The sequence below is a fragment of the Chlorocebus sabaeus genome, chromosome 9 (genome assembly GCF_047675955.1).
Source record: "Chlorocebus sabaeus isolate Y175 chromosome 9, mChlSab1.0.hap1, whole genome shotgun sequence".
Lineage (NCBI taxonomy): Eukaryota > Metazoa > Chordata > Mammalia > Primates > Cercopithecidae > Chlorocebus > Chlorocebus sabaeus.
In genome coordinates, this window is record NC_132912.1 from 81,266,270 (window position 1) to 81,291,055 (window position 24,786).

At 39.2% G+C, this 24,786-nt stretch overlaps 1 protein-coding gene across 11 annotated transcripts in view; it reads left to right on the forward strand.

The window, feature by feature from the left end:
- The window catches only part of FAM13C (family with sequence similarity 13 member C), a 141,502-nt gene that overhangs the window by 44,249 nt on the left and 72,467 nt on the right, over nt 1-24,786 (forward strand). For all 11 annotated transcript variants that reach the window (XM_007963394.3, XM_007963390.3, XM_073019138.1 and 8 more), the window contains one exon: nt 19,432-19,550. In XM_007963394.3, coding sequence (XP_007961585.3) covers nt 19,432-19,550 — 119 coding nt within the window. The remainder of the gene's footprint in view (nt 1-19,431; nt 19,551-24,786) is intronic.

The following is a 24,786-nucleotide window of genomic DNA, read 5'->3' on the forward strand; positions in this document are numbered from 1 at the left end:
CCTCCTTAATTGCATATTTCATGAGTTGGCTTAGGCTGAACTCTGCTGCAATAACAAATAACCTAAATCTTTAGTGATTTAAACCAACAAAAGTGCATTTCTCACACATGGTACATAACCATCATTGGTCACCAGTAGGTGTCTGTTCACCTCAGTCAACTAAAGACTCAAGTAAACAAAACAGTTGCAGTCTTGACTGTTGCTGGTTTCCAAGTCAGAGAGCAAGATTTCTTGAGGGTCCTGCACCAACTGTTACAAGCTCCAGGCCTGAAGTAACACACAGCATTTCCATTCTCTACGAATTGGCCAGAACTGGTCATGTGCTTTACCCTAACCATAACCCCATAACTCAATGGACCAGGAAGTACAATTCTATAATATGTCCTAAGGGGGAGAATGAAATACTGGACAATAGCACTAATGACTTCCACATCCCCTACTCAAAATAGCACATAATCCAAAGCAAGATGAAGTTAATTGGTCTTTTTTCTTTTCTAGCTCCTCACACTACTGAAGTACTGATGTTATTAATGTCAAGGACTAAAAGAAGAAAAATAATATTAATTAGATTAATTAAGTATCACCAAAGGATATACGTGCTATTATATTATTGTTTGGAACAGGAACTAAAGTTTTGTAGAAGCATCCCTTCAGTGAAACACCTGCTTCATTATGATAGGGAGCAAAGAAGTAGGTCTAGCATTGATTTCTTCTTCACTGCCAAATGAAACTTCAAGCTCATTAATTTTGCTATTTTATTTAGGAATAATCGTGGTCTTGCTCTTGCTAGAAGATTGGAGTGACTTTGGGTTATGCCAACTGAACCTGTGGTGCCATGATTTAGAGACATTTTAAAATGTGATTCAAAAATACTTTCTAAAGAAAGGGGATTTAACAATCTGGATATTGTCAGATATGCGAGCTGGGTTTCTGCACACACATACATATGCAAATGCACATCCTCGTGTTCTTTGTGATATTTATCCAAGAGCAGGGTGTTCTTTAGGCAAAGAAAACAGCTTATCAAGGACTTAGCCTGTTTTGGAGCTTAGAAGTAAAGCTGTTTGGAAAGTCTGGATAGCAGAAACAAAATGAACTGACATTTCGGGTAACTAAGAATTGCCCATCTTAACTTTATTAAACATGGTTAAATAACACTCAGGAACTGAGACATATTAACCTCAAGTCTGCAATTTTGGGTCCCATAGTTTTTAAGAGATGTAGTTGCCAGATAAAATGTGGGATGCCCAGTTAAATTTGAATTTCAGATAAACAACAAAGAATAGTTTTAGATTAAGTATGTCCCAAATATTGTATGGGGTATACTTACTAAACATAAATTCATTATCTATCTGAAATTCAAATGTAACTGGGCATCCTGTGTTTTTATCTGCTAACTCTGGGTGACCCTATCAAAAATGAATGGCATGAACATTTAATCAAATGCACCTTCTCCTCCTAAGGTAGAAATAACCAGTTGTATTCATGTGGTCTGAGAGCTGCCAGGATTTTTTTTTGTTTCATTTTGTTTTGTTCTTTTTCAGTTCAAACTTTAAAGGGTAGTTAAAGTCAGCACAGGAAAGGAAGTTAGCAGACTAAGTCTAGGAGGTTTGTTGTACTATTTATTTTATCTTTAGTGTTCAAACAGCATGAAACATCCTGGAAAAAGCTGCTCACTCTCTTGGGATAATAAAGCCTTGAAAATTTGATAGATGTCCTCAAAAAGTTTGAAAATCTGCCCTCAAAGTCTGCACACCACCTTCCCATAGGATGCTGCTTGCCATGAGCAGAGGCTGTCATCAAGTTAATAGGAAGGCCGACTTTCATGAGCCAGCTTCTGTGTTAAAATGATCAAAAGTGACATTGCTCCTGGCACAAACAGACAGAACAATGGTGCCATGTTTTGAGCATTAATCCTGTTGGAGATAAGCAGCCAGCTAGAACATTGTGGCTTTGAAAACTGCTGCTCTAGACTGAGGATACTGTCACAGGTGAGGATAAGTTAACTATTTTAAGAGTCATTTTATTATGTAGATGCCTCCAGGCACAGGTAACTGATATGCTTGAGTTATGAAGGAACTTTGCCTTCCCATCTAACAAAGCTCATTGTGTTTTGTTATTAATCTTTTTTATTTTAGCTGAACCCTCTATACCTCTACTGCTTAATCAGTTGTGGCCACAATTAGGGGATTTCTTTCTTCCTTTCTTTTTTTTTTGAGACAGAATTTTGCTCTTGTTGCCCAGGCTGAAGTGCAATGGTGTGATCTCGGCTCACCACAACCTCTGCCTCCCAGATTCAAGTGATTCTCCTGCCTCAGCCTCCTGCAAAGCTGGGATTACAGGCATGTGCCACCACACCCAGCTAAGTTTTTGTATTTTTAGTAGAGACGGGTTTTCTCCATGTTGGTCAGGCTGGTATCGAACACCTGACCTCAGGTGATCCGCCCGCCTTGGCCTCCTAAAGTGCTGGGATTACAGGCATGAGCCACTGCGCCTGGCTGAAGATTTCTTACAGGAACAAAGATGTTCAGCACTGCCTCTGTTGTTCTTTAACATGCTGAGCTACAATATTATGATTACTTGGCTTGGTAAAGTTGCTGTGTGCCAGGGAAATTTCCAATAGGAAAGGTCATTCTGGTGTTAGATTTTTAGGTTTTTCAGCTGTAGCTAACATGAAATAACCAAAGGGAGACCGTGAAGGTTTAAAGGTAAGCCCATTTGCCAGTGTGGTAGGGACAGCAGCTGGCGTTTAGTGTGTTTAAATCCAGGAAACACTGACCTTACTAAAGGTGTGACCTACCAGATTTAAAAATCACCAGGAGAAAATCAGTGAATGTTGTGCTTGTGGGTCCACAGGAGGGCATTACGCCCTCCCACCTCTTCCCTCTGTCAGGTTTTTCCTCCCCGTTGCTTACTGTCTTCTCAGCTGTATTGAAACTGACATTTGATTTAGGAACCCAGAGCCCAGATATTGCTGTCTCTGAAAGACAAAAGGATGAAACAAAAGTCTAAACTACTTTAAATATTAGATTGGTGCAAAAGTAATTGCAGTTTTTGCCATTGAAAAGAAATGGCAAAAACCGCAATTACTTTTGCACCAATCTAATATAAAATAGGCAAATACTAAAGGTTTAAGGCTATTTGCTTTTACATTTTATTTATTTATTTTTTTCACTGGTTACTTATAAAGACTTTGACAGCTGTGACCTTTTCCACTTGATGTGAAGCATCAAGATGAAAATAGAGAAAAAAGTACAAAACCCTATTATATATCTCTGAGTACCCCACTCCCACCTCATGTTGAAAAACAGAATAGGGACTCAGTAGTTGGTTCTTGATGTAATGGAGAGTCTGAAGGAACAAGGGTCTGGATGTTAGAGCCATTCTTGGGCCAAGTGCCAGGCAGAAATCTGGTGGACTACACTCTAGCCCATGCAGCCTTGCTGTCTCCGGGATCTGGGGGTGAGTGAGGAGCCCAGGCAAACAGTCCACCAAGAGGTAATCAACTCTATGCTGAGATAGGGATGGGCTCAGGGTAGACATCAGGACGAGGGAGAAGCAGGGAGCTGGCACTCTAGGAGACAGGATTATAAATCTCTGGGCAATGGAGATAATATTGTAACTCAGAAAATAATAAAAGTTTTTGCAGACTCTTTTTAAAAAAAAGTTTTTCTTTCTAATCAGAAAATTCAGTAACTTCAATAATTCTTGAGCATTGCTTTATTTTCCTATAATTGAAATGTTCATTATTTGGTTAAGATTTCAGAAACGACACACCTAGGGTTTATTACAGTATCTGACTGCAAGGCCATACCTGCGCACACATTTTGTTGTTGACTAAGATACTTTTGAAGTTGGTTTATTTTGGCTTTCTCTTACTTACTTGTGAACTAATTGCTAAATGTGATTTGTCTCAGAGCCTTTTAGTGTTGTATTCTTTAGAAGGAAATGTTTCCATTGCAAACAAGACTAAAAAGCCTATCTTCAACACATACACACATAAAATAATCCTCTGCCTCCTTATTTTGGAATGGATGATTTTAATCAGTCACCTTTTATAGCTTTAGCTATGTTGGGACCTCTATTATATTTTGAAAACAATCTGCCCTATGCACACTGAGCTGGCCTTTCCTTTCGCTTCTCAGACTATCAATTTCACTAGCAATCGCTTTTGGGGCAAAACCATCAGTCAGTTTTGCTCAATTTGCCAGATTAGTTTCGATAACGGTGTTTCATCAGTGATGCTGGGTTGAGTGTGCCTAAGGGGGCCTTTGTTTTCCCTCTTGTAAGTTGAGGGGAGTAAAGACATGAGTGACAGTGGAATTCAAGAGCTGCCACCTAATTTATCATCCCCGTACTGTAGGATGTGGAAAGGATGGGATGATGGAAGCTAGACAGGAAGTTTGTAGGGGCTGGAATGTAAGGGTCTTGGATTCCATCCTAATTAGTTTTCTTATTCTGGTACTTTGCAAACATTTTTCTATTTCTATGTTCTAACAGGTGAGGAGACTGAACTTTTACCATGAGAGGGAATTTCTTTGAAATCTCCCTATAGGAAATATTTTCCCTCTTGATATGTTGAGGGGAGTAGTGGGTCGAGTAGTGTCCCCCTTCAAATTCATGTCGACTTGGAACCTCAGAATGTTGTGACAATGTGACCTTAAATGGAAATAGGGTCTTTGCAGATATAATTAATGTAAGAATTCAGATGAGATCATCTTGAGTATTTAGGGTGAGCCCTAAAGCCAACACCTGGTGTCCTTACAAGAAGAGGAGCAGGCACAGAGAGACATGCAGGGAATAAGGCCAGTAAGGATGGAGGCAGAGGCTGGAGTGATGCTGCCACAAGCCAAGGAGTGCCAGGAGCCACCTGGAGCTGGAAAGGCAAGGAAGGATTTTTCCCCTAGAGCCTTTGAAGAGAGCATGGCCCTGCTGAAACCTTGATTTTGGACTTCTGGCCTCCACAACTGTGAGAGAATAAAGTTCTGCTGTTTTTAAGACAACAAAGTGTGGTAATCTGTCACTGTAACTCTAGGAAACTAATATAAGAAGGGGCTTCCTGAAGTTAGAGTGGACTGGCTCCTTGCTGCTCCAGGGGAACTGGCAGGAACTGATGGGATTCTGTTCCAGGAGTATGTGAGGCACTTAGTAGACTGGCAGGGCAGAGACATATGGGCATAGAGCACTATGACTGGGATCCAGTGACTACACATTGGTATGGAGTGGGGACTTTTACCTTGGGGAAGGTGAGGCAGGTTGATGACTAGTCATTTAGGTTTAGTAATTGTATCAAAGATGGAGAATTAGCACAATGTGGCTGGTAACCAGGTAGAACAGATGATCTTATGGCCTGGCTTTCTCAAAGTCATAAATGTAGTTGACAGTTTATACAGGATGTTAGTTTTATTATCAACTTTGGCACAGTTAGATGGCAAGATGCAGAGTTTATTGACTGTCAGTCCAGGTTTTGAACCAATAAAATGATTCAGGACCCTCTTTCTTCATTCCTTTAACAACCAACATTGGAGGGTGCCTCTGCTTGAGAGGCCATGGACCTCTGTAGTTGTGGACGCAAAGAGAGATGGGCCCTGGTGTTTGGGTTTGTTATCTGTCCTGGGGAAACAGTGAGAAGAACAGACAGTGGGGTCTTTAGCATGCACTGGTAAGAGCACTGCCTCTGTTGTCATTCTTTTTATTCTTGAATCCCAGTGAGGCACCTAAGGTTAACCATCTGAAAAATGAGGGATAATACGACCCACCTATAAGATTGTTTGAAAGATTAAACGGGATAATCCAATGAGGAGACTCATTGGATTCCATCCTAATGAGTTTTCTTATTCTGGTGCTTTGCAAACGTTTTTCTATTTCTAAGTTCTAACAGCTTAGGAGACTGAACTTTTACCATAAGAGGGAGTTTCTTTGAAATCTCCCTATAGAGGATATTTGTCATTCTGTTTTGGCTGCCAAGCATCTGAACTCTGTTCTTGTGCTTGGAGAATTTCCCATTGGAGGGAGAAAAGCAGAATGCTTTATTCACTGTAATACATAGTACATAGTAAAAGCTCAATAAATGTTAGAATGTTAGCTATTAGTATGGTTATTGTATCCTAATACATTATGACAATAGTGAGAGTGAAAATGAAAAGTTCGGGCTGGGCGCGATGTCTCATGCCTATAATCCCAGCACTTTGGGAGGCTGAGGTGGGTGGATTACCTGAGGTCAGGAATTCAAGACCAGCCTGGCCAATGTAGTAAAACCCCATCTCTACTAAAAATACAAAAATTAGCCAGGCATAGTGGCAGGTGCCTGTAATCCCACCTACTCGGGAGACAAAGGCAGGATAATTGCTTGAACCTAGGAGGTGGAGGTTGCAGTGAGCGGAGATCATACCATTGCAGTCCAGCCTGCGTGACAAGAGTGAAACTCTATCTCAAAAAAAAAAAAAAAAAAAAAAAAAAAAAGAAAGAAAATGAAAAGTTCCTATCCTCTCTGGAAAAGACTGATTGTTCTATGGCCACAGTGACCAGTAACCATCAGAATGTGTTTTGTACCTGTTTAACTGGGTCAATAACAACTTGATTTGGCAATCATTTGTGCTTCTGTGAGCTAGCCAGTCACTTGCTTCTGAAAGCTAGCCAACAACACACACAGTTGTAAAGCCAGACAATTGGCAACAGCTAAACTCTAGTGCACATGCCCAGGCAAGTCAGCCAGTCAGCAACATTCTCACTCCAGCTTTACTTATGCAGCTAAAGGTCAGCTAATGCCTAAACATTCCAGCTTCTGGAAGTCTGCTAGGGCCTGCACTCTAAGGGTCTCCAAGCCCTAGAGAAGATCAGCTCTCTCTTCTTTGCTCAGGGAGAATGCCTCTGAAAGTGCAGTTTTTCCCGGCTTTAGCAAACAATGAATTCAGTTTTTTGTTCAGATATTGGGTAGGGACCTCTTTCTTCAATGATAGAATTACATGTAAAGTGCTAAAAGATCACAAAAAAGAGGGCTATATGGAAAAGTTCACACAAGAGACGATTCTCGGCCCAAGTTGTAAAATGGGAGTTGTTTAAGTAGAGAAAATTCCAGGAGGAGGGAGGTTTTCTAAGCTGAGGGAACACACTGTGAGTGAAGACATGAGTGATAGTGGAACTCAAGAGCTGCCACCTAATTTGTCATCCGTGAAGTGTAGGATGTGGAAAGGATGGGGTGATGGAAGCTTGACAGAAAGTTTGTAGAGGTTGGATTGTAAGGGCCTTGGATTCCTCCTAATGAGTTTTCTTATTCTGGTGCTTTGCAAACGTTTTTCTGTTTCTAAGTTCTAACAGCTGAGGAGACTGAACTTTTACCATAAGAGGGAGTTTCTTTGAAATCTCCCTATAGAGGTTATTTGTCATTCTGTTTTGGCTGCCAAGCATCTGAACTCTGTTCTTGTGCTTGGAGAATTTCCCATTGAAGGGAGAAAAGCAGAATGCCTTATTCACTATAAAAGCTGAAAAGGCCACTATTTGTTTTTCCAGCCTCCCTTTCAGCTAGCACATGGACACAACTGGGGTGATACAAGTCAGAAGTACACACCCTAATCTTGGTTTGAGATGAGAAGCCGAGAAGTCAGCTCTAGGAGTGGAAGTGAATGCAGTGAGAAATGAGATCTGAGCTGTGAGCAGTGGTCATAATGGTGGTTCCCATTGTTGAGTGCATGGTGTGAACATTGCATGCTGCAGAATTGACCTCTTTTCATCCATCCTAAGATTCACATATTTTCAACAATTCCATATCACTGAAGTCAGGATGCTCCTTATAATCAATGTTGTATAGAAGCTGATAAGCAGCATTATCATTTTTTTTTCTTAAAAAAAAAAAAAAAACAATGATCTTAGGGTCAGTGTCATTGAAGATTTAGAATGCAGATTTAGATGGCAGAAGAGTCCATGTTGGATTATTTTTGAGCACAATTTTACTGTGCTCTTGGCCTAGTAGTCTATTGTCTGGTTTTCCAACCATTTAAGTTATTCTGTAAGCTTCCTAATAAATTCATCCTTTGGTTAAGTTACTTAGAGTTTGTTTCTGTTGTTTGAAGCTAAGAACCCTGACTGGTATATGCTTGTCATCTTAAGAAGTCTTGAGCATGCTGTAGTTTATTAAGATTTCTGCTTTGATTCAAAAAAACTTTTCTCTCTAAATCGTCACTTAAGTTTGATGTCCCAGGATACTATGAGTTATGCTAATAACTCATTCAAAAATATTTATTGAGTCTGTCCATGTGAGATTACAGAGAATGGGTCCGATGAGAGAGTGGCCTTCATGGAGCTTTCATTGCATTGTGTATCCGGTGGGCTTGCATACCCCTGCAGAGCATCCTGCCATTCCTATCCTCTGTGGACTTGGCCCCAGGTTAAGAAGCACAATGCAGACCATAGAAAGCTGATAGACACTTGAATTTAGGGAAGTGATGTTATTGCATCTGTTGTTAGGGACTGGTCCTTTCTTCCGTTATTCTCAACATCATTCACCTGGTGAAATCTTGTCTGCCTCCAGGGATTTCCTGCATCTTGAAGCTATATGGAAATTAGTTTGAGGAGTAGCGCTGGTAGGGGGTGGGGTAGCCTTTGGGTTAGAGACATGGGATATCTATTGACCAAGCTGCAAATGCCTTTGAGTTCAATGTTCTAGGTATTAAGCTTTTCCTTTATTCCAGATATATGCTAGGTATTCAAATTAAAGACTTCCTCAAAGTGAATGGTGCTAAAAGTAATATTTGGGTCTCATAGGTCCTTAGGTTTTTCCAAAGTCCACATAAAAAGTTGCCGTGTGTTACCTTTACGTAGAATATTCAATTCAGTCCGAATGTATTGTCTGATCTTATTGCATAGAAGGAAGCATCCTTTCTAAAGGGAGATCACCTCTGGGGGAATATATTCTACTTCTGGCTGAAGAGTCTGATAAAATAGTTAAAGAGATAAACAGCCCTGATGACTGTTAGTTGAGAAATGAGGCATGGAAGCTATTTGAGCAGCCTTTGATAAAATGAAAGTTGGTCGCTGTAGAGTTAGTCCTGCTTTATGCTAACATTGTAGCTGGAGACTTTTTAAGAGGAGCTAATATTTTGCACTTTTGTGGAACATGATTCCCCGCACCTTGGGTATTACTGAGGGTATACAGGAGTGTTACCGTTTACCTAATATTAAAGTCTTGACATCTTTGAATTACCATTAAAATGCAAGTGAATCCTAGGCGTTCACAAGATACCACTATTTTCAAAATGTTTCTTCTCTTTAGATATCTTAGAATAATTTTCTTGTCAGGATTTGCTTTATTAGAGTTGTTAATTTGTTTTTAGTTTGAGATAACACTGTACATAATATTCCGTTTCCTCCTTATTTTTATCCCAGTTTTAAAAAGTTTCTTAAATCGGTTTGCATGAAAGTGAAATCCATGTCAGCATTTCTGGTTTCTGAGACAATACTGTTTTCCTTCCTCATTCCCCCGCCATCTCTTGACTCTCTCAAAAGAAAAAAGAAAAAAAAAAAAAAAAAAAAAAAACACCAAACAAACAAAATACAGAACCATGCATTCATTGTAAGATGGGAGAACTCTGACGTTTCCACAATGTCTTTAAAAGGGGAATGTTGGAATGACATGATTCTCCTTTGTTAACTGTTCCACATTTTGTGAGAACAGTTGGACTTGCTCTAAAATTCTCAATGACTCGTTCAGCAGAAGGAAAGGCAGAGATGTCCCTTGTTGATACAAGAATATAAGGAGAGCCTAGTGTTGAAAGCTGTGACATTAGTGCAACAGCTTTAGTAGCTGAAGTAATATTTGTGATAGTAATTTTGGATTTTTCTCATGACTGCTTTGGAAATAGAAGAATAATTTGCTTCTTGCTAAACTAAATGAAACAAGGGAGCTTGCAAAATGAAACATTGAGGGATATTTGAAAGCAAAGAATAACAGACATAGTTTAATAATTTCGGAAAATAACATGGTAGAGATTCTGTATCAACAGGCTGTTTGCCTTCTCAGCCCCCCGAAAAGGAATAAAAGGTAGGCTTTTCCCAGGAAGGTAGTGCTATCTTTTAAGTAAGAGGTTTTTTATTTTTTTATTTTTTTGGGGGGGACGGAGTCTTGCTCTGTCACCCAGGCTGGAGTGCAGTGGCGTGATTTTGGCTCACTGCAACCTCCCTCTTACAGGTTCAGGTGATTCTTCTGCCTCAGCCTCCTGAGTAGCTGGGACTACAGGCATGTACCACCATGCCCAGCTGATTTTTTTTGTATTTTTAGTAGAGACAGGGTTTCACCATGTTGGCCAGCTGGTCTCAGACTCCTGACCTCAGGTGATCCACACATCTTAGTCTCTCAAAGTGCAAGTAAGAGGCATTTAAGGGATCTTAAACCTCAACTCAGAGGGAGATGATTTAAATTATACATATTTTCTTAATTCATATTAAAATCACAGAAATTAAAGCCTCGTGTGGTAATGTATGCCTGTAGTCCTGGCTGTTTTGGAGGCTGAGGCGGGAGGATCACTTGAGCCCAGCAGTTGGAGAGTCCAGCCTGGGCAACATAGTAAGACCTTGTCTCTTACCAAAAAAAAAAAAAAAAAAAAAAAAAAAAGAGAGAGAAAAAAAAGAAAAGAAAAAGTGACAACAGCAACAAAAATCTCCCCAGAAATTAGCATTTCCTTTTTAAAATCGTAGTAACCCTTTGAAGTCTAAATAATTCACTAGCTTCTATACTAGACCTGAGAGGCCATGTGACTGAGAAGTGAGGACAGACTTGACAAAGAGGCTTTCTTATCATACCTCTGCTCTGTGCATAGGACTAAGTTCTAGTAGAAAGGCTTAAGCTTGTGGTGCCATATTTATAGGTGCTGACTCACTGCTCCAGTTGTTCCATTTAACCATGATTTTTGATTCCTTGGTTTGAAAATTGTATTCCTTTATTAAAGTTTAACACAAGTAGAACATAAGGAACAGTGGCACCTATTTTAAAGAACATCATTTATAATATCTCAAGACAGAAGTCACACTATTGAGTGTACTTTTAGTAATATTTAATGTTTCTTTTGTTGTCTTACCCTGGTTTTCCTTATGGAGTTAAAATTCGTTAGCATTTTGTTGCAATATGAAACAAGTGGGTCAGGCAATGAGCTTCCTTCTTGAAGATTCCATGACAACCCGCTCTGCATTTTCTTCCTATTTCTCTTTCTTGGTCTTCTCTGCAGTATCCTTTCCATCTGCCTGTCCCTTGAATGTTTTAAAATTAAATATTCTTATTTTAATTTGTAAAAGCAACACACACTCATTAAATAATTCAAGCAATTAAGTAACTTATCAATTATATCCCACATGAAAAACCATAACTGCACAGTAATAATACACACACACATACATACACAAACATATTGATCTACCCCTCCACCTCTCTATAGGTTCTTACTATATATACGTTATTTTGCAGCTTGAGTTTTGATGTAAAAATATACCATCAGTGCTGTAAATATTGGCATTCCTCAGGGTTTTCTCCCAAGTTTTTTCCTCCATCTCTGCCTACTCTGAATTGTGTTACCTGACTTGTGGTTTTGGTCACCCTCCTGATCATTCTCAAATATGTATTGCCAGCCCTAGTCTGTCTCTAAGATTCCAGCTCCTCTATTTATCATTGCCTACTTAGATGCTGCATGGGTTCCTCCTACCCAACTCTCCCTGAATACTGTTTCTTTTCCTGTGTCCACTTGAGGGAGCAGCAATAGCATTCACCTCATTTTCCCACATTGAGATTTGGCATCACCATCTGTCCTTCTTTTTCATTCAACTACATTCTGTCAATCACCAGGCCTATTTTTTCTATCTTTTTAATATCTTTTTAGCTAATTTGTTATTCTCCATACTGCCTACCACCTCTGTCATCCAACTGACAGTCATCTCTTGCTTGGGATGCTCTAACTTTCTAACTATCCTTCTTTCTTTGATTCCTCCTCTTCACCTTCTAATCCATTTGCTACACAAGCCCAAGGTGATTTCTTCCAGTGCAAATCTGAACATGCCTTACTTATAATATTCAGTGGCTTGCCATTGCCAATGGAATAAAGCCCAAACTCTTCAAGACTAGTAGTCTTCATACTTAGAGGTTTCACATGATCTGGCTTCTGCCTGTGCTTCGCCTGCCTGGTTGTTCACCATCCCCACCTTTGACTCTCATTCTAAACATAGTCACTCATCCAGAGTTCCTTGAACATTCCATGCTCTCACTTACACATGTTTGCCTTGATACATTCTGCCTCCCCCTCATGCTATTTCTTCCAGTTGATGTTCATTTATCTTTTAGGCTACTTCAGTGATACTTCTCCCAAGAGCTAAGCTTGGTGTCATTCCTATATATTCTCAAAGCATCTCACATTTTGTCCTTATCCTATTGTAGCAATTGTAGCATTGATCATACTATACTGCAATTGCCTGTTTATAGTTTGTGTCTTGCCACCTCTTCCATCCCCCACCACCATTGCCACTACTAACTTGACTGTGAGCTCCCTGAGGGAAGGAAGTAGGAAGAGCACAAAATGTAGCCCCTGAGAGGGACAAAATATTTGATGAATGAATCTCATCAGAAAACCAAGATCCCATAAAGCTGCAGAGATGACCAGTTTCTGAATCCTAGGAGTTACAGTGCTCAAGTCTAGTGCCGTGAGGGAGTGAAGCAATGTGATCATAATCAGAAACTACTTGCCTTTTGCTTTCCTTCATGCTTTATGCTGTTTGGAGCCTTCTGTAGTCTTAGCAATGTGTTGTAATTGAAGAGTTGGAGACCTGTGCAAGGCCTAACTCCTCAGTGGAGCAAGAGGAGAAATGCAAGGATTCCTAGAGAGGGGAAGCTAGATTTTGGTTAGCTGATTGTCAAAATACTCAAGGCAGCTATCTCACGTCTCATAACTGGTAAATCCTGCCTCCCTGCCTTCAATCTCAAGCTCATTAGAGCGAAGACTAGGTTTTTATGAATCTCCCTCACTTCAGAGTCCCTGTGTCTTTTAACCCACATGCTAGAGAGGAGAAAAAACAAGTACTACTGAAAATCCACATGCCTCATGAGTCTGTTTTCTACTCTTTTGTGTACTCCATTGATTTTATATTTGAATACCACCCACCCCAGCTGTTACATTTTAACTGTGACTGTATTCACACTGACTTGCATGGGATACTTCTCAGTTCTATAGTGAGTACATATAGTAACGTATAATGGAAAGAACTCTGGATTTGGGTTTAGGAGATTGGGGTTAGGAACTGGGTGCTCTAGCTCAGTCATATGATCTGGTGTGGTCCTATTTTATATAATTTTGAATGAAGTATTGAATATAAGGTATTAAATCACCTTTAAGGCAAACAACTTGAATTAATGCAATTCCTCCTAAATCGATCAAGAACTGTATAATATCAAAGCTGTTTGGGCCTATTGAATTATAAGCTGTATTGATTTTATTGAAATATTTCTACATTAGCTGATGAATGGAAATACCCAATAACTACTGTCATGAGAATATAGTCTTAAAATACACAAATATCAGTCAGACTTTGCAAGGTCTTCAGAAAGGCACCTCATGTATAAAAGGCAATCTTTCTGGCCTACGTAAGTCATCTGCCTTTTCTTCCCTTCATTTTTCTCACTGGGGAAAACTGGGGGACTAAAACCTACTTCCCAGTAAATGAGAAAATGTGCATAGAAGGTGCCTAGTTTAGTACCTGGTACAGAGCAAGCACTCAGTGAATGTTATCAGATTTGGAAAGTATATATGATAGACAGCATAATTGAGTGTCTGTTTTCTACTAGAAATTCTTAACAACAAAGCAGTAAACTGGGTAATATATATTACAGCTTAAAAAATTAGAATCAGGCTGGGCGCAGTTACTCATGACTGTAATCCCAGCACTTTGGAGGCCGAAGCAGGTGGATCACCTGAGGTCAGGAATTTGAGACCAGCCGCCAACCTGGTGAAAAGTCATCTCTACTAAAAATACAAAAATTAGCTGGGCATGGTGACAGGTGCCTGTAATCCCAGCTACTTGGGAGGCCAAGGCAGGAGAATCACTTCAATTTCGGAGGCAGAGGTTGCAGTGAGTCGAGATCATGCCATTGTGCTCTAGCCTGGGTGACAGAGAGAGATTCTGTCTCAAAAAAAAAAAAAAAAAAAAAAAAAAAAAAAAAAAAAAAAAAAGGAAAAAGAAAGAAATAGAATCAGAGGACATCTTACTTCATGGATACGTGTGGATTTTGAGCCTATGACTGCCTTTTCCCATGATTTATTTTATTTCTTTGTTGAAATAATGAGTAAGATGGCCAGAAATAAGTTTTAAAAATAGATCTGAAGAAACTGTTCTCTTAGTTCCCTATTTCTTAAAAGGGCCAGAAAATTTTAAATAATAGACACACATTTTTGAAAGGACATTTAAGTCAACTCGTACATGACCTCTTTACCCTACTTATGACATGAATGTAATAGTCCAATAGTTTCTTTTATCAGGGTATAAACGTCTTTAAAATTCTCCAATTATTCAGAAGGACATCAAGTCACTTTCACAGACATGTGAAGGTTAAGAAGAAAGGTACTCTTGGGTGATGTAGGATAGGGTAGATTTACACTTTCTCTTGTTCACCTTAAGAACTGAAAATATAAGATTTTCTAAACTATAGTGCTATCAGATATATTAATCATGTCTTAATTGGAGCTTTGGGGAAGTCCTTGCTCTTGTAAATATAAGACATTATTAACAATAGAGTGATTAGGCTACAGAACCATTTCATTTAACATTTAATCCACAGTTGAAGAAAATAAAGTTTTATCAATTTGGGGACAGAATGAACATAGAGAAAACCTCAAGTATGAGAAGATGAAGATTTGGTATTTTGATTGACCACATCTTGGAGGGAAGATTTACAGGATGTATACATCCTTGAGGCCCAAAGTTACCTTTCTGACTTTCAGACAGAGAAGATGAACAAGATCTGGATTAGAATGGAAAATTGTTCTGTTTTGTTTTTTTTTATGGCCATGGATTTGTACAAATGGAGGAATTTGGAAGGACCTGAAGCAATGGCCTTGCCATTTGATCAAAACTAGATGATCCCAAGTCCTACAAGAGTCAGCTGAACTCACTAAAATTGCAACAAGAACAAAATATCATATTTCCCTGTTCTGGTTTAGAGGCAACTAATTTTTCCTTAAGTAAGTTTGGGTTTTGAGCCTCTTGAGTTAATAGCTTTCCTTTTGCTATCATGCACACTCTGCTAGCCTCAGCACCTGGATCAGATAAACAGCCTAAATAATGTTTGTTTCATGGACGGCTTTCTTATGAACTATCTCAGAATGTAGTCAATTTGATGGTCCCTGCATTTGGCAGAGAACCAACAAATCACCCCACTGAGGTGGACTTGGGACATACTAGGAGTGAGGTGGAGGGTAGATGAAGATGGCTGGGAACAGGAAAAGATGTGGGATGCCTTTCCTTCCAGGTGCCCATCTGGGCTACACTTGGCCAGATGGCAGGAAGACCAAGCATGGGGCAGAGGATTTTGGCTTCTTCCCTCATTCCCCTTGGTCAGCTTGGATCTGACCATTTGACAGGCACATTAACACAGAAGTAAAAAGTTAGAATCTGCTCTCTTATCCTTTAGTCTGTGTCAGACAGTAGATTTTAAAGTTCTTTGGGGCAAGAATGTCTTATTCACTTCTCTATAACCCTCTCAACTAACAAAATGCTTGGTATATAGTAGTGATTTTTTTAGGTAAAAATATATCTTAGTTATTTCAGAATAGATACCCTCCTTTAATGTTCTGGAATTTTTGAGCTGAATGTTACAGTCGATTCTAAACAGAGTGATGAAACTTAAATGGGCAAAGGTAATCAAATGTGTTCTTTATTTCCTTTCTTGATGTTGTCACCTTTTTGGGGGGTGGGGGATGGGGACAAACTGTTAACTCTCAATCTTTTACAAATACGTTATTTACTCTAAGGACTTTCTTTGGCAGCCCTAGTTAACGTTCTCCAGATGGTGGAGTCCAACTGGAACAGAGAAACGGGCTTACCAAGGAAGTAAGCCTTGACCTCTCATGAATCTGGCTAAATCTCTTATAGAGGCAGATACATTTGATTGAGTACTACTATTCTTGTTTTGTACTCTTTCCTTTATAACTTTATGAATAAATGACAGCTGGTAGCACAAGACCTTTGAAAGCTACTGTTCTATTAATTCAATAAGATGATATCCCCATTTCTTCTGTCTTCTTTCTTTAAGAGAAAACATGAAATTATGTTTTAAAGCTGGTGCAACTAAGACGGGTTTTCCTTGCCTGTTCCCTGTGAGGTACTTATGTCAGGACTTCTTGTGTCGTTACATGCCAGGCTGTCCTGGGGATGCTCTGTAGTTCCTTAATGCCAATGCACACATCTGTTCAGAATTTCACCTTTCTCATTTTTGAACATTTCTTAAAATTAATGGATGCATTTAATGTGACATTTTTTCCCCTAAAAGACTGTTATGTAATCAGACCAATGATGGCTTATAATTGATGGTATCTTAGAATAGAGGAAAGGTAATGTGTTTTAGTTATCTATTGTTGCATAACAAATAACCACAAAACTTAAAATAGCAATAATCATATATTATCTTTCATGGCTTCTGTGGGTCAGGAACTCACCTAGGGCACACTAGGGAGGTCTGTGTCTGCTTCAGGCTGTCTGGGGTATCAGCTGGAAGATTTAAGCCTAGAAATTAGAAGCATCTGAAGGTTCATTGATTCCCATGTGAACTTTGCTGGGGCTATTGGCCCACAAGTGGTCATTCTATAAGGAGGTAATGGAGTGGAAGGAACTAAACTAAAAATCTTTATTCCTTTTCTTATGAGTGAAATATTTTCCAAAATCATAAGGATCTCTGGAAGGAAGAATAAATTCGGCATTTTCTAAGAAAGGCTGTACTTGGGTTTCTGATCTGAGCGGAGCTTGTAGATCCGAACTTTGAAACACGATCTAACTTTTGGCAGTGGGAAGGGCAGCCTGTCATGACAATCACACATACATGTCATATCAGAGCCTGTTCCATCCATCAGCATTCAGGATGATTTGTACCAGACTTCTTATTTAGTCTTCCCCAATTCCCCCTACCATCTTGAGGTTTGAAATTCTTGGTGGGGAAAAGAAACATAGGTGACAGTGACACTCTTTTCCCCATTTGAATCAGGAACTTGATAGTCATCTGTATCCAAATACTCCTTATCTTTCCATTTTAGAGAAGAGTTCTTCTCTTGCAATCCTTTGAGATTTCTGATCTAAGCATATTAAAGAGACACTTTCTCTAAAGTTCTTGTTATTCATATCTAAGATGCATCCTAGATCCAAGGGAATCCAACAGTGTTTGGCCTCTCTAACCCTTCTCAACTTTTGAAGGTTCAAATAGTTAGATAAAACACTATTTTTGAAAAAAAAATCAAACACTACTCTTTCCTAAAAGGATAAAGTTTTAATAAAATGGACATTTTTGGTTTAAACCTTTTAGAGCTCAGAGGGGCCATTTCTTAAGGCCTACATCAATTGAGGTTTCTAAATATAATGTTTAAAGTAATATTGCTATTAGTATAGAAATGTGAAATAAGCATTCTACCACAAACATAGGTTTTCTTTTGCTGAACTCATTTGGGTTAATTCTGCAAGGATTACCTGAGCACTAGGTTCAGAATATTGAGCTTTAAGAAAATGTTTGTAAAAGCAATATTGTTATCAGTAGTAGTTCATATCTGCTGTGTGCCTCCAATTGGCAGGCACTTGTGGAATTCATGGTATTATCCTCATTTTACAGAAGAGGAAACTGAGCCCAGATAACTTATGTAATTTGGCCAAGGCCATACACTGAGCAAGTAGCAAGCAGAACTCTGTCTCACATGAAAACCATTGTGTGGGGGAATTTGACCAGTATTTGGGTAGCTATAGAATTTTTCTCAAGCAACTACTAAGTCTAGGGGACTGGTGTATACTAATGGATACACTCCATTTTCATGTGGAGTGTCTTCTTACCTGAAGCTGGAGGCTTCAAAGAATTAAAGAGAGGATCTTGATAGGGCTAATGTTTTCCTTTCCCACAACTCTGCACGACTGTTCCTACTTTACCCCTTTCATATGAAGGCATTCATATGATTTTGTTGTAGAGGCTTGTGATGATGACTTCTTGGCAAAAAGCCTCACCATGTTGTTCTAGTGTGCTGGAAACATGATTTCTAAGGCACCTGACACATTGACACTTGTACTGACTTCAACCCACACCCTTAATAGAGGAGCTGGGTTTCTATTGTGACCATAATATATTGCACCAGAAGACCCAAATTCACTGCATTGCTTGAATAATTTGCCTGTATAATGGTACCCATCTTGAGCTACTGAATTTCTCACAGATTTTCGTTTTAGTATCTCATTTATTAGGTTAAAGAAGGACTGTTTTATTCTAAAGAAAGTTTTTCAGTTAGAGGTTTGACATGGCTCAAAGATGATAGTAGTGGAACTGTTGGATATATATAAACCTTTCATTTTTGGTATGTATGTGTATCTTTGTATTGAATCCAGATTAGTTTTAGTTTTGGTGTGTTTATTCTGTAGAGTGTTTAGCACTCTGAAGTTTTTCTAAGTTAATGAGCAATTGCATCATGGATAACCCACATTGTGGTTTCTTTAGATGCAGTGTAGCCAATGGCAATAGTGTATGTATATGAGGGGGTATGTATGAGTGTGTATATGATAGTGTGTGGCAGGATGAGGGAAGAGATATCAAGGACTCTTGAGATCTGGAATTTATAAAAATGATTTGTTCTTTAGTTTTCAGATTAACTTAAATTTTTCTCTTATTATAGAAATAATGTTTATTGTGGAAAACTTAGAAAATACATATGGGTTCCCAAAAATAAATAAACATGACATCTCAGAGTTAGTCACAGTTAAGATTTTGGTTCAACTTATTCCAATTTCATGTGTGTGGGGGGTGTGTGTGTGTGTGTGTATGTGTGTTACTATGTGTGAACATTCATACATATGTTTATTCTTGCATAAATAAACCTATACTATAAATATTCTTCTATGAATTATCTTTTCAGATGTATCCATTCATTCAATATTCTTCCATGACATCACTTTTAATGTCTGTACAATTCTTATTGTATGGCTATGCCATATCTTTGGACATTAGATTTATTATTATTATTTTCTTTATTCTGTTTTCTTGCAGCAACTGACTGATAGAAGCTTTAAAAATTTTGGACCACTGAATTGGCTCCCTTCCCACACCACAATCAGCAGACTGTGTTATGCATTGCTGCTTCCCTGCCCTGAGACCCACTTCCGGCATAATAATGCTATGGAACTCATTGCTGTTGACGGCTCATCTACTTTTGCTGTTTCTTCTTGCAGGAGACAGAGCATGTGGTATCCAGCCAGACAGAGGGTCAGGTGAGAGCAGGAACACCAGCTCATGAGAGTCCACAAAACAATGCCTTCAGGTGCCAAGAAACAGTGCAACTTCAACCAAGGTGGGCCCTTTGTTGTCAGAAGCTATTCTCTGCTTGTGATTCCTTTCTCAGAAATGCCAACTGTGTGCTTGCCAAACCCACACAAGAGGTGAGGCTTTCTGACTTTTGTTGGCATTCCTTATAGTCAGAAAAGCTGCTTAAAGGGGCCTAGAAGGAGAATCGCTGAGTGAGTTTAAGATAAATGTAAATGACCTACTTTATCTGGCTTCCATTTGAAAGTAAGCTTCCTTAAGTCTCAGGGGAAAGTGGAGACAGGTTCAGCCCTTGGAGAGAAATGCTGATTTCATCCATTCTTATTCTTTATTCTATGCTAGAAGGAGTTAGATTTTCCTTTGTGATAGGGATAAATTTGTGATGACCATGTAGGCACCACACCAACTGATTTTTACATAGTCTCTCATTTAGCCTTCTCTACTTTCTCATAAAGCTGTGTACTCATAGTCTGAAAGATATTAAGGCACTTGCCTAATGTTGCACAAGTGAAAAAGACTGAGCCAGAATTTGAACCCACAAATGTCTGATTACAGCACGGCAGGTGCAGATTCTGTGCTGACCCAAGTGTCTTCCAGTGACCTTAGCCCTGACATAGCCCCAGGATGGCCTCTCTAGCCTGCTAGACCTGCTGGAGACAGCCCTGGATCCAGGGCAAGGATGTGGGTGGAAATCAGCCTGCAGAAAGGTTGGCATGACATTCTGATGGGAGCCTGGCATTGCAGCTGTCTATGGAAAGTCTCTTCTGGAAATAAACAGAAGAAAGAATTCAACCGCTAGTTGTGTCAGCTGTCTTTGTAGGATCTTGTGTACAGTGTAATCATAGCCCTCACTCAGTGGAAAGGGAGGGCTGTGTTTCTGAGCCTGACCTTTAGAATTGTTTTTCTAAGGCAGCACAGTCTAAATCAACAACTACAGAGAAGATTGGCTATGCTATGCAGTTGTACTTTTAAATATCCAATATACCAGATTTAAAGGTTGGAGGGGACCTCAAAGATAAGGTGCTTCCCTATCCTGGTGGATTCATGGCCATCTTTTATAACCCTCTTCACAAGCTGACTTCTTTTATGTGTTTGTTCTTACCTGACCTCAGGTAATACCTGTTGGATTCAGCCTTGTAATTTCTCCACTAATGAAGACATTCTGCCTCCTATTTGAGGTATTATTGTAAGAAAGCTATTTTTTTGGCTACTGGAATCAATTTAGTCAGTGACCCACCAGCCTGATAACTGTCTCCCTCAGCAAGAAAAAAGTCAACTATTATTCCCATGCATATTTCAAAATAGTATAAAAGCAAAACAATGCAAATAAAAACCCAAACAAAGTCATTCATGCTTGTGTATGGAATGTATGGTGGTCCTGTAGGGTAGATATTTAACGGAGACCAACAGGGGAAAATGATATTAGCAATTAACCTTCTCAAAGATGCTAGATGTTCAGTAAACTTAAAACCATTGTGTATCCCATTTTGTATTTCTCTTCCTCTGCCCCTTAGCAAACCTTCATAGCATCCTAAATATCTTGTCTTTTTCTCCTCCCTGTCTCCCATCTTTCATGTCCCACTTTCACAGAATTGAGCTTTCTGACCTAGCAACATTCCAGACTGTTCTGTGCACCACTGTCAGCAATCGCAGGATCTGGTGCTAAGTCACATATCAGGAGTGCTGTGAGGGTAGTTATGTCTAGTGCTGTTAGCTAAGTAACCTTTAAACTACAATTATTTATCACAACCATGGTGATATCACCAAGGGACATTCTAATGGAACTTTAAAAAAATCCATCTCAGAATATTACAAGGATTGTGAAATTTGATGTACTGGTGAAATGAGATCCGAGACTAAAAACAACTTTTAATCAGGTAGCTCACATTCCTGATAACATTCCACTTCTGTTTTAAGCTAGCATCTGGCCAGGTTTGGGTATACCATGCCAAATAGAATCTTGATAGAGACATGATACTGTAATGGGACACTCCAGACCTAGGTCTGGTTCAGAGTGAAGGAATAAGACAGGCTAAGTCTCAGCGGGTGTAAAATGCCATCTTCTTTGGGGCAGTGGGTTGGGGGAGAATGCTATTAACATAATGAACACTGTGAGAAAAGGAAGAAAGATCTCTCTGTAGCAAGAAGCCACCTTACTCCTTGGGGTCACACATCATTTGGGTGAGACTCAAAGGAGTAGTCAGTCTTCAGAAAATGAATCCATCTTCGTGGAGGTGAGATATTGGAGTGGATTGAGGTCATGAGGTGGGCATTGATCTTTCCACGAATGCCAAATAGTTTCATACCTACAGCTCTCAGAGTTCTCATGTTGTATATTGGGCTCTTTTGAGCACCAGGATCCTTTATGTATTTATGAGGATGAGATTCAGGAAGGTCTATGAACGTGTTTGCCCAAGTTTCTGTGTATATATACCTTATTATTGCTACTGTAATAACTGATCATGGCTTTAAACACAAATTTATTATCTGATAGTTCTGTAGGATAGAAGTTCAACATATGTCTCCCTGGGCAAAAAATAAAAATAAAAAGGTGTTGGCAGGGCTCCATTCCTTTCTAAAGGCTCTAGGGAAGAATCTATCAATTTCCATGCCTTTTCCAGTTTCCAGAGGCTGCCCACATTCCCTGGCTTATTGTCCCTTCCTCCATTTGCAAGCCACCAACATTGCATTTCTCTGATCATTCTTCCATAGTCACATCTCCCTCTGATCATGGCTGGGAAACATTTTTTGATTTTAAGGATTCATGTGAATAGGTTGGGCTCACTCAGATAATTTCCCTATCTCAAGGTCCTTAATTACATTTTCACAGTCCTTTCTGTCACATAAGGTAAGATGGCAGAGGAGGGACAAGGATGAAGACATGGACATCTTTGGGGAGCTATTATTCTGTCCACTACATGTATGTTTATTTTTTTCTAGTGAAAATCTCTAAAACATTTATCAGACTCTCATACGGCACATATAACCCCAGAAAGTATTTAGAACCCCTGTCCTAATGTCTTTCCACCTCCAAGTTTGAAAGCACATGACTCCAGGGAAGATTCAGAACGGTTAAATGAAGGTTAGCCTAAAGCTGCCTCATTACATATTTTAAGTTCAGCCTAAAGGTTTTTCTGTACATCGTGAACTATAATCTAAATGGAGTTGTATACAGACTGTAGCCTACTCTTGCACCAATCACCAAGTTGTGGCCAAAGGTGGCCAGCTGTTCAAATAAGGCAAACGCCGAGTTGTAATGAATCCAGCTGTTTCTGCACCTCACTTCTGTTTTCTATATGTCACTTTCCTTTTTCTGTCCATAACTCTTCTTCCACCATGTGGCTGTGCTGGAATCTCTGAGCCTACTCTGGCTGGGAAGGCTGCCTGATTCGTGAATTGTTCTTTGCTCAATTAAACTCTTTTAAATTTAATTCAGCTAAAGTTTTTCTTTTAACAGAACCCTTGTCCTAATGTCTTTCTACTTCCAAGCTGGCTTGTTCTTCTGATTTCCCTTAACAGAGCCAGTCTCAGATACAGTTAAAGCCACTTCCATCTTCTTTCACTGCACCCTTCCTCCCTTTGCCATGCCCTGCTCTTCCCTATATTATAGTCCTTGGCCTTACAGTGCCACACATTAGAGGACTCAAATTTGGTGTCCTACAGGTGTATCTGGTGTGGAGACATATTTGGCTTGTACAAAATTAAACTATTTTGAATCAACATTTTAAAATCAAAAGTTTTTACAGATTTTTGGCTTTCTTTAGAAGAATCTGAAGGTAGGATAACCCAGGGCCTACATTCCTCCAAGGTAACAACTAGCTGGAGCTGAGGAGTAGCTTTCGATTTTTTTCACAATTCCTACCCAGCTCTCCTCATTTATTTATGCTCTTTGCTGAGCTTCTATAGGCATTTGATTTATGATGCCTGCTTCAATCCTTTTCTTCCTGGCAACTGCTGCTCCTGGGGACTCTGTAGCTCCCTGGAGCTAAGTCCTCCTGCAAGAAAATGTCTTATCATATGGTGATGGCTGATATTGTCTTAATGCCGTCTTTTCCCCAGATGACATGTTTTCATCTGAATATGGGCTTTCAGAGCACGAGTGGAAGGGCTGGGTTATTATACTACTCTGGCATCCTCCTCAATACCTGGTATTTTCAAAACATGTAAAATTAAAGAACTGTGGTTAGTTAGAGCTGGAAGAAACCTTAGTAATCATTTAATACAACTCTCATTTTCTTCTTTGACACCCAGTGAGGCCGTGATTTGCTCAAGTTCTCTCTCCCCTTGATAATAGAACCAAGATTAGTACCATCAATCTGTATTGAGTTGCCATTTAATGAATATGCATTAGTTTGACTGATTTTTAGAGCTAAAGCCAGTGCCAATCCTGTAAACCCTCAGATATGACAAAGGGAAATTTGTGAATGTAAGAGAATATTAATGCAGTTGGAGATTTCTTACTAAGCTAACTAAATTTACTTTTGAGAATGATTAACTCACTTATATTTAAAATATTGTATTAAAATTCATGACGGCATTAAACCTTTAATGTTGTTAAAGACCTTGTCTGTATAAACAGGAGCTATTCTGTAGCATTGTCTTACTGCTAATTAGGTTGGTGGTTACATTGTGAGCTCCAGTTCATTGGCCTCTTCATCCGGATTCCCACATTAGAGGAGGTTGAAGATCCTTAGCAAGGATAATGGCCTTGGATGGCCTCCACTATTTTTTGATATTCCAGATGAAAGAGAAAGCTGGGGGCTTTGTTGCTTTATAGAAAGAGGAAGTTTTGTTGGCAACAACTTTTCTATGGGGGATAAATCCTTTCATCTTTTGTTTTTGAGATAGATAATGTGTGTGTGTGTGTGTGTGTGTGTGTGTATGTGTTTGAATAGCTAATTGTTTCTTATTTAAATGTTTTTCATAGAAGTAAGCAGAGTCTTAATGAGTTCTGCTAAACAGAGAAAGAATGAGTAAGAGAATGAGCACTGAGATTTTTCGTATTAATAATACAAAAGACATATCTCCCTTCTTGAACTGTACCTGATCTCTGCATATTTCTAGGATGTTCTTCTCCTCTCTCATTAGCATCCTCCTACGATTTTGTTTTGTTTCTTTTTAAAAGGAGAGCAGGGATGAGGTAGAGATAAAAAAAAAAATAGCTTGTCTTCACAGTGCTTTGAGACTCCCTGGTATACAGTTGGATAATGAGTGAGTACTGACCTAGCTCACGTTGACTATCCCACATAGAAAGGGAGCCAGAT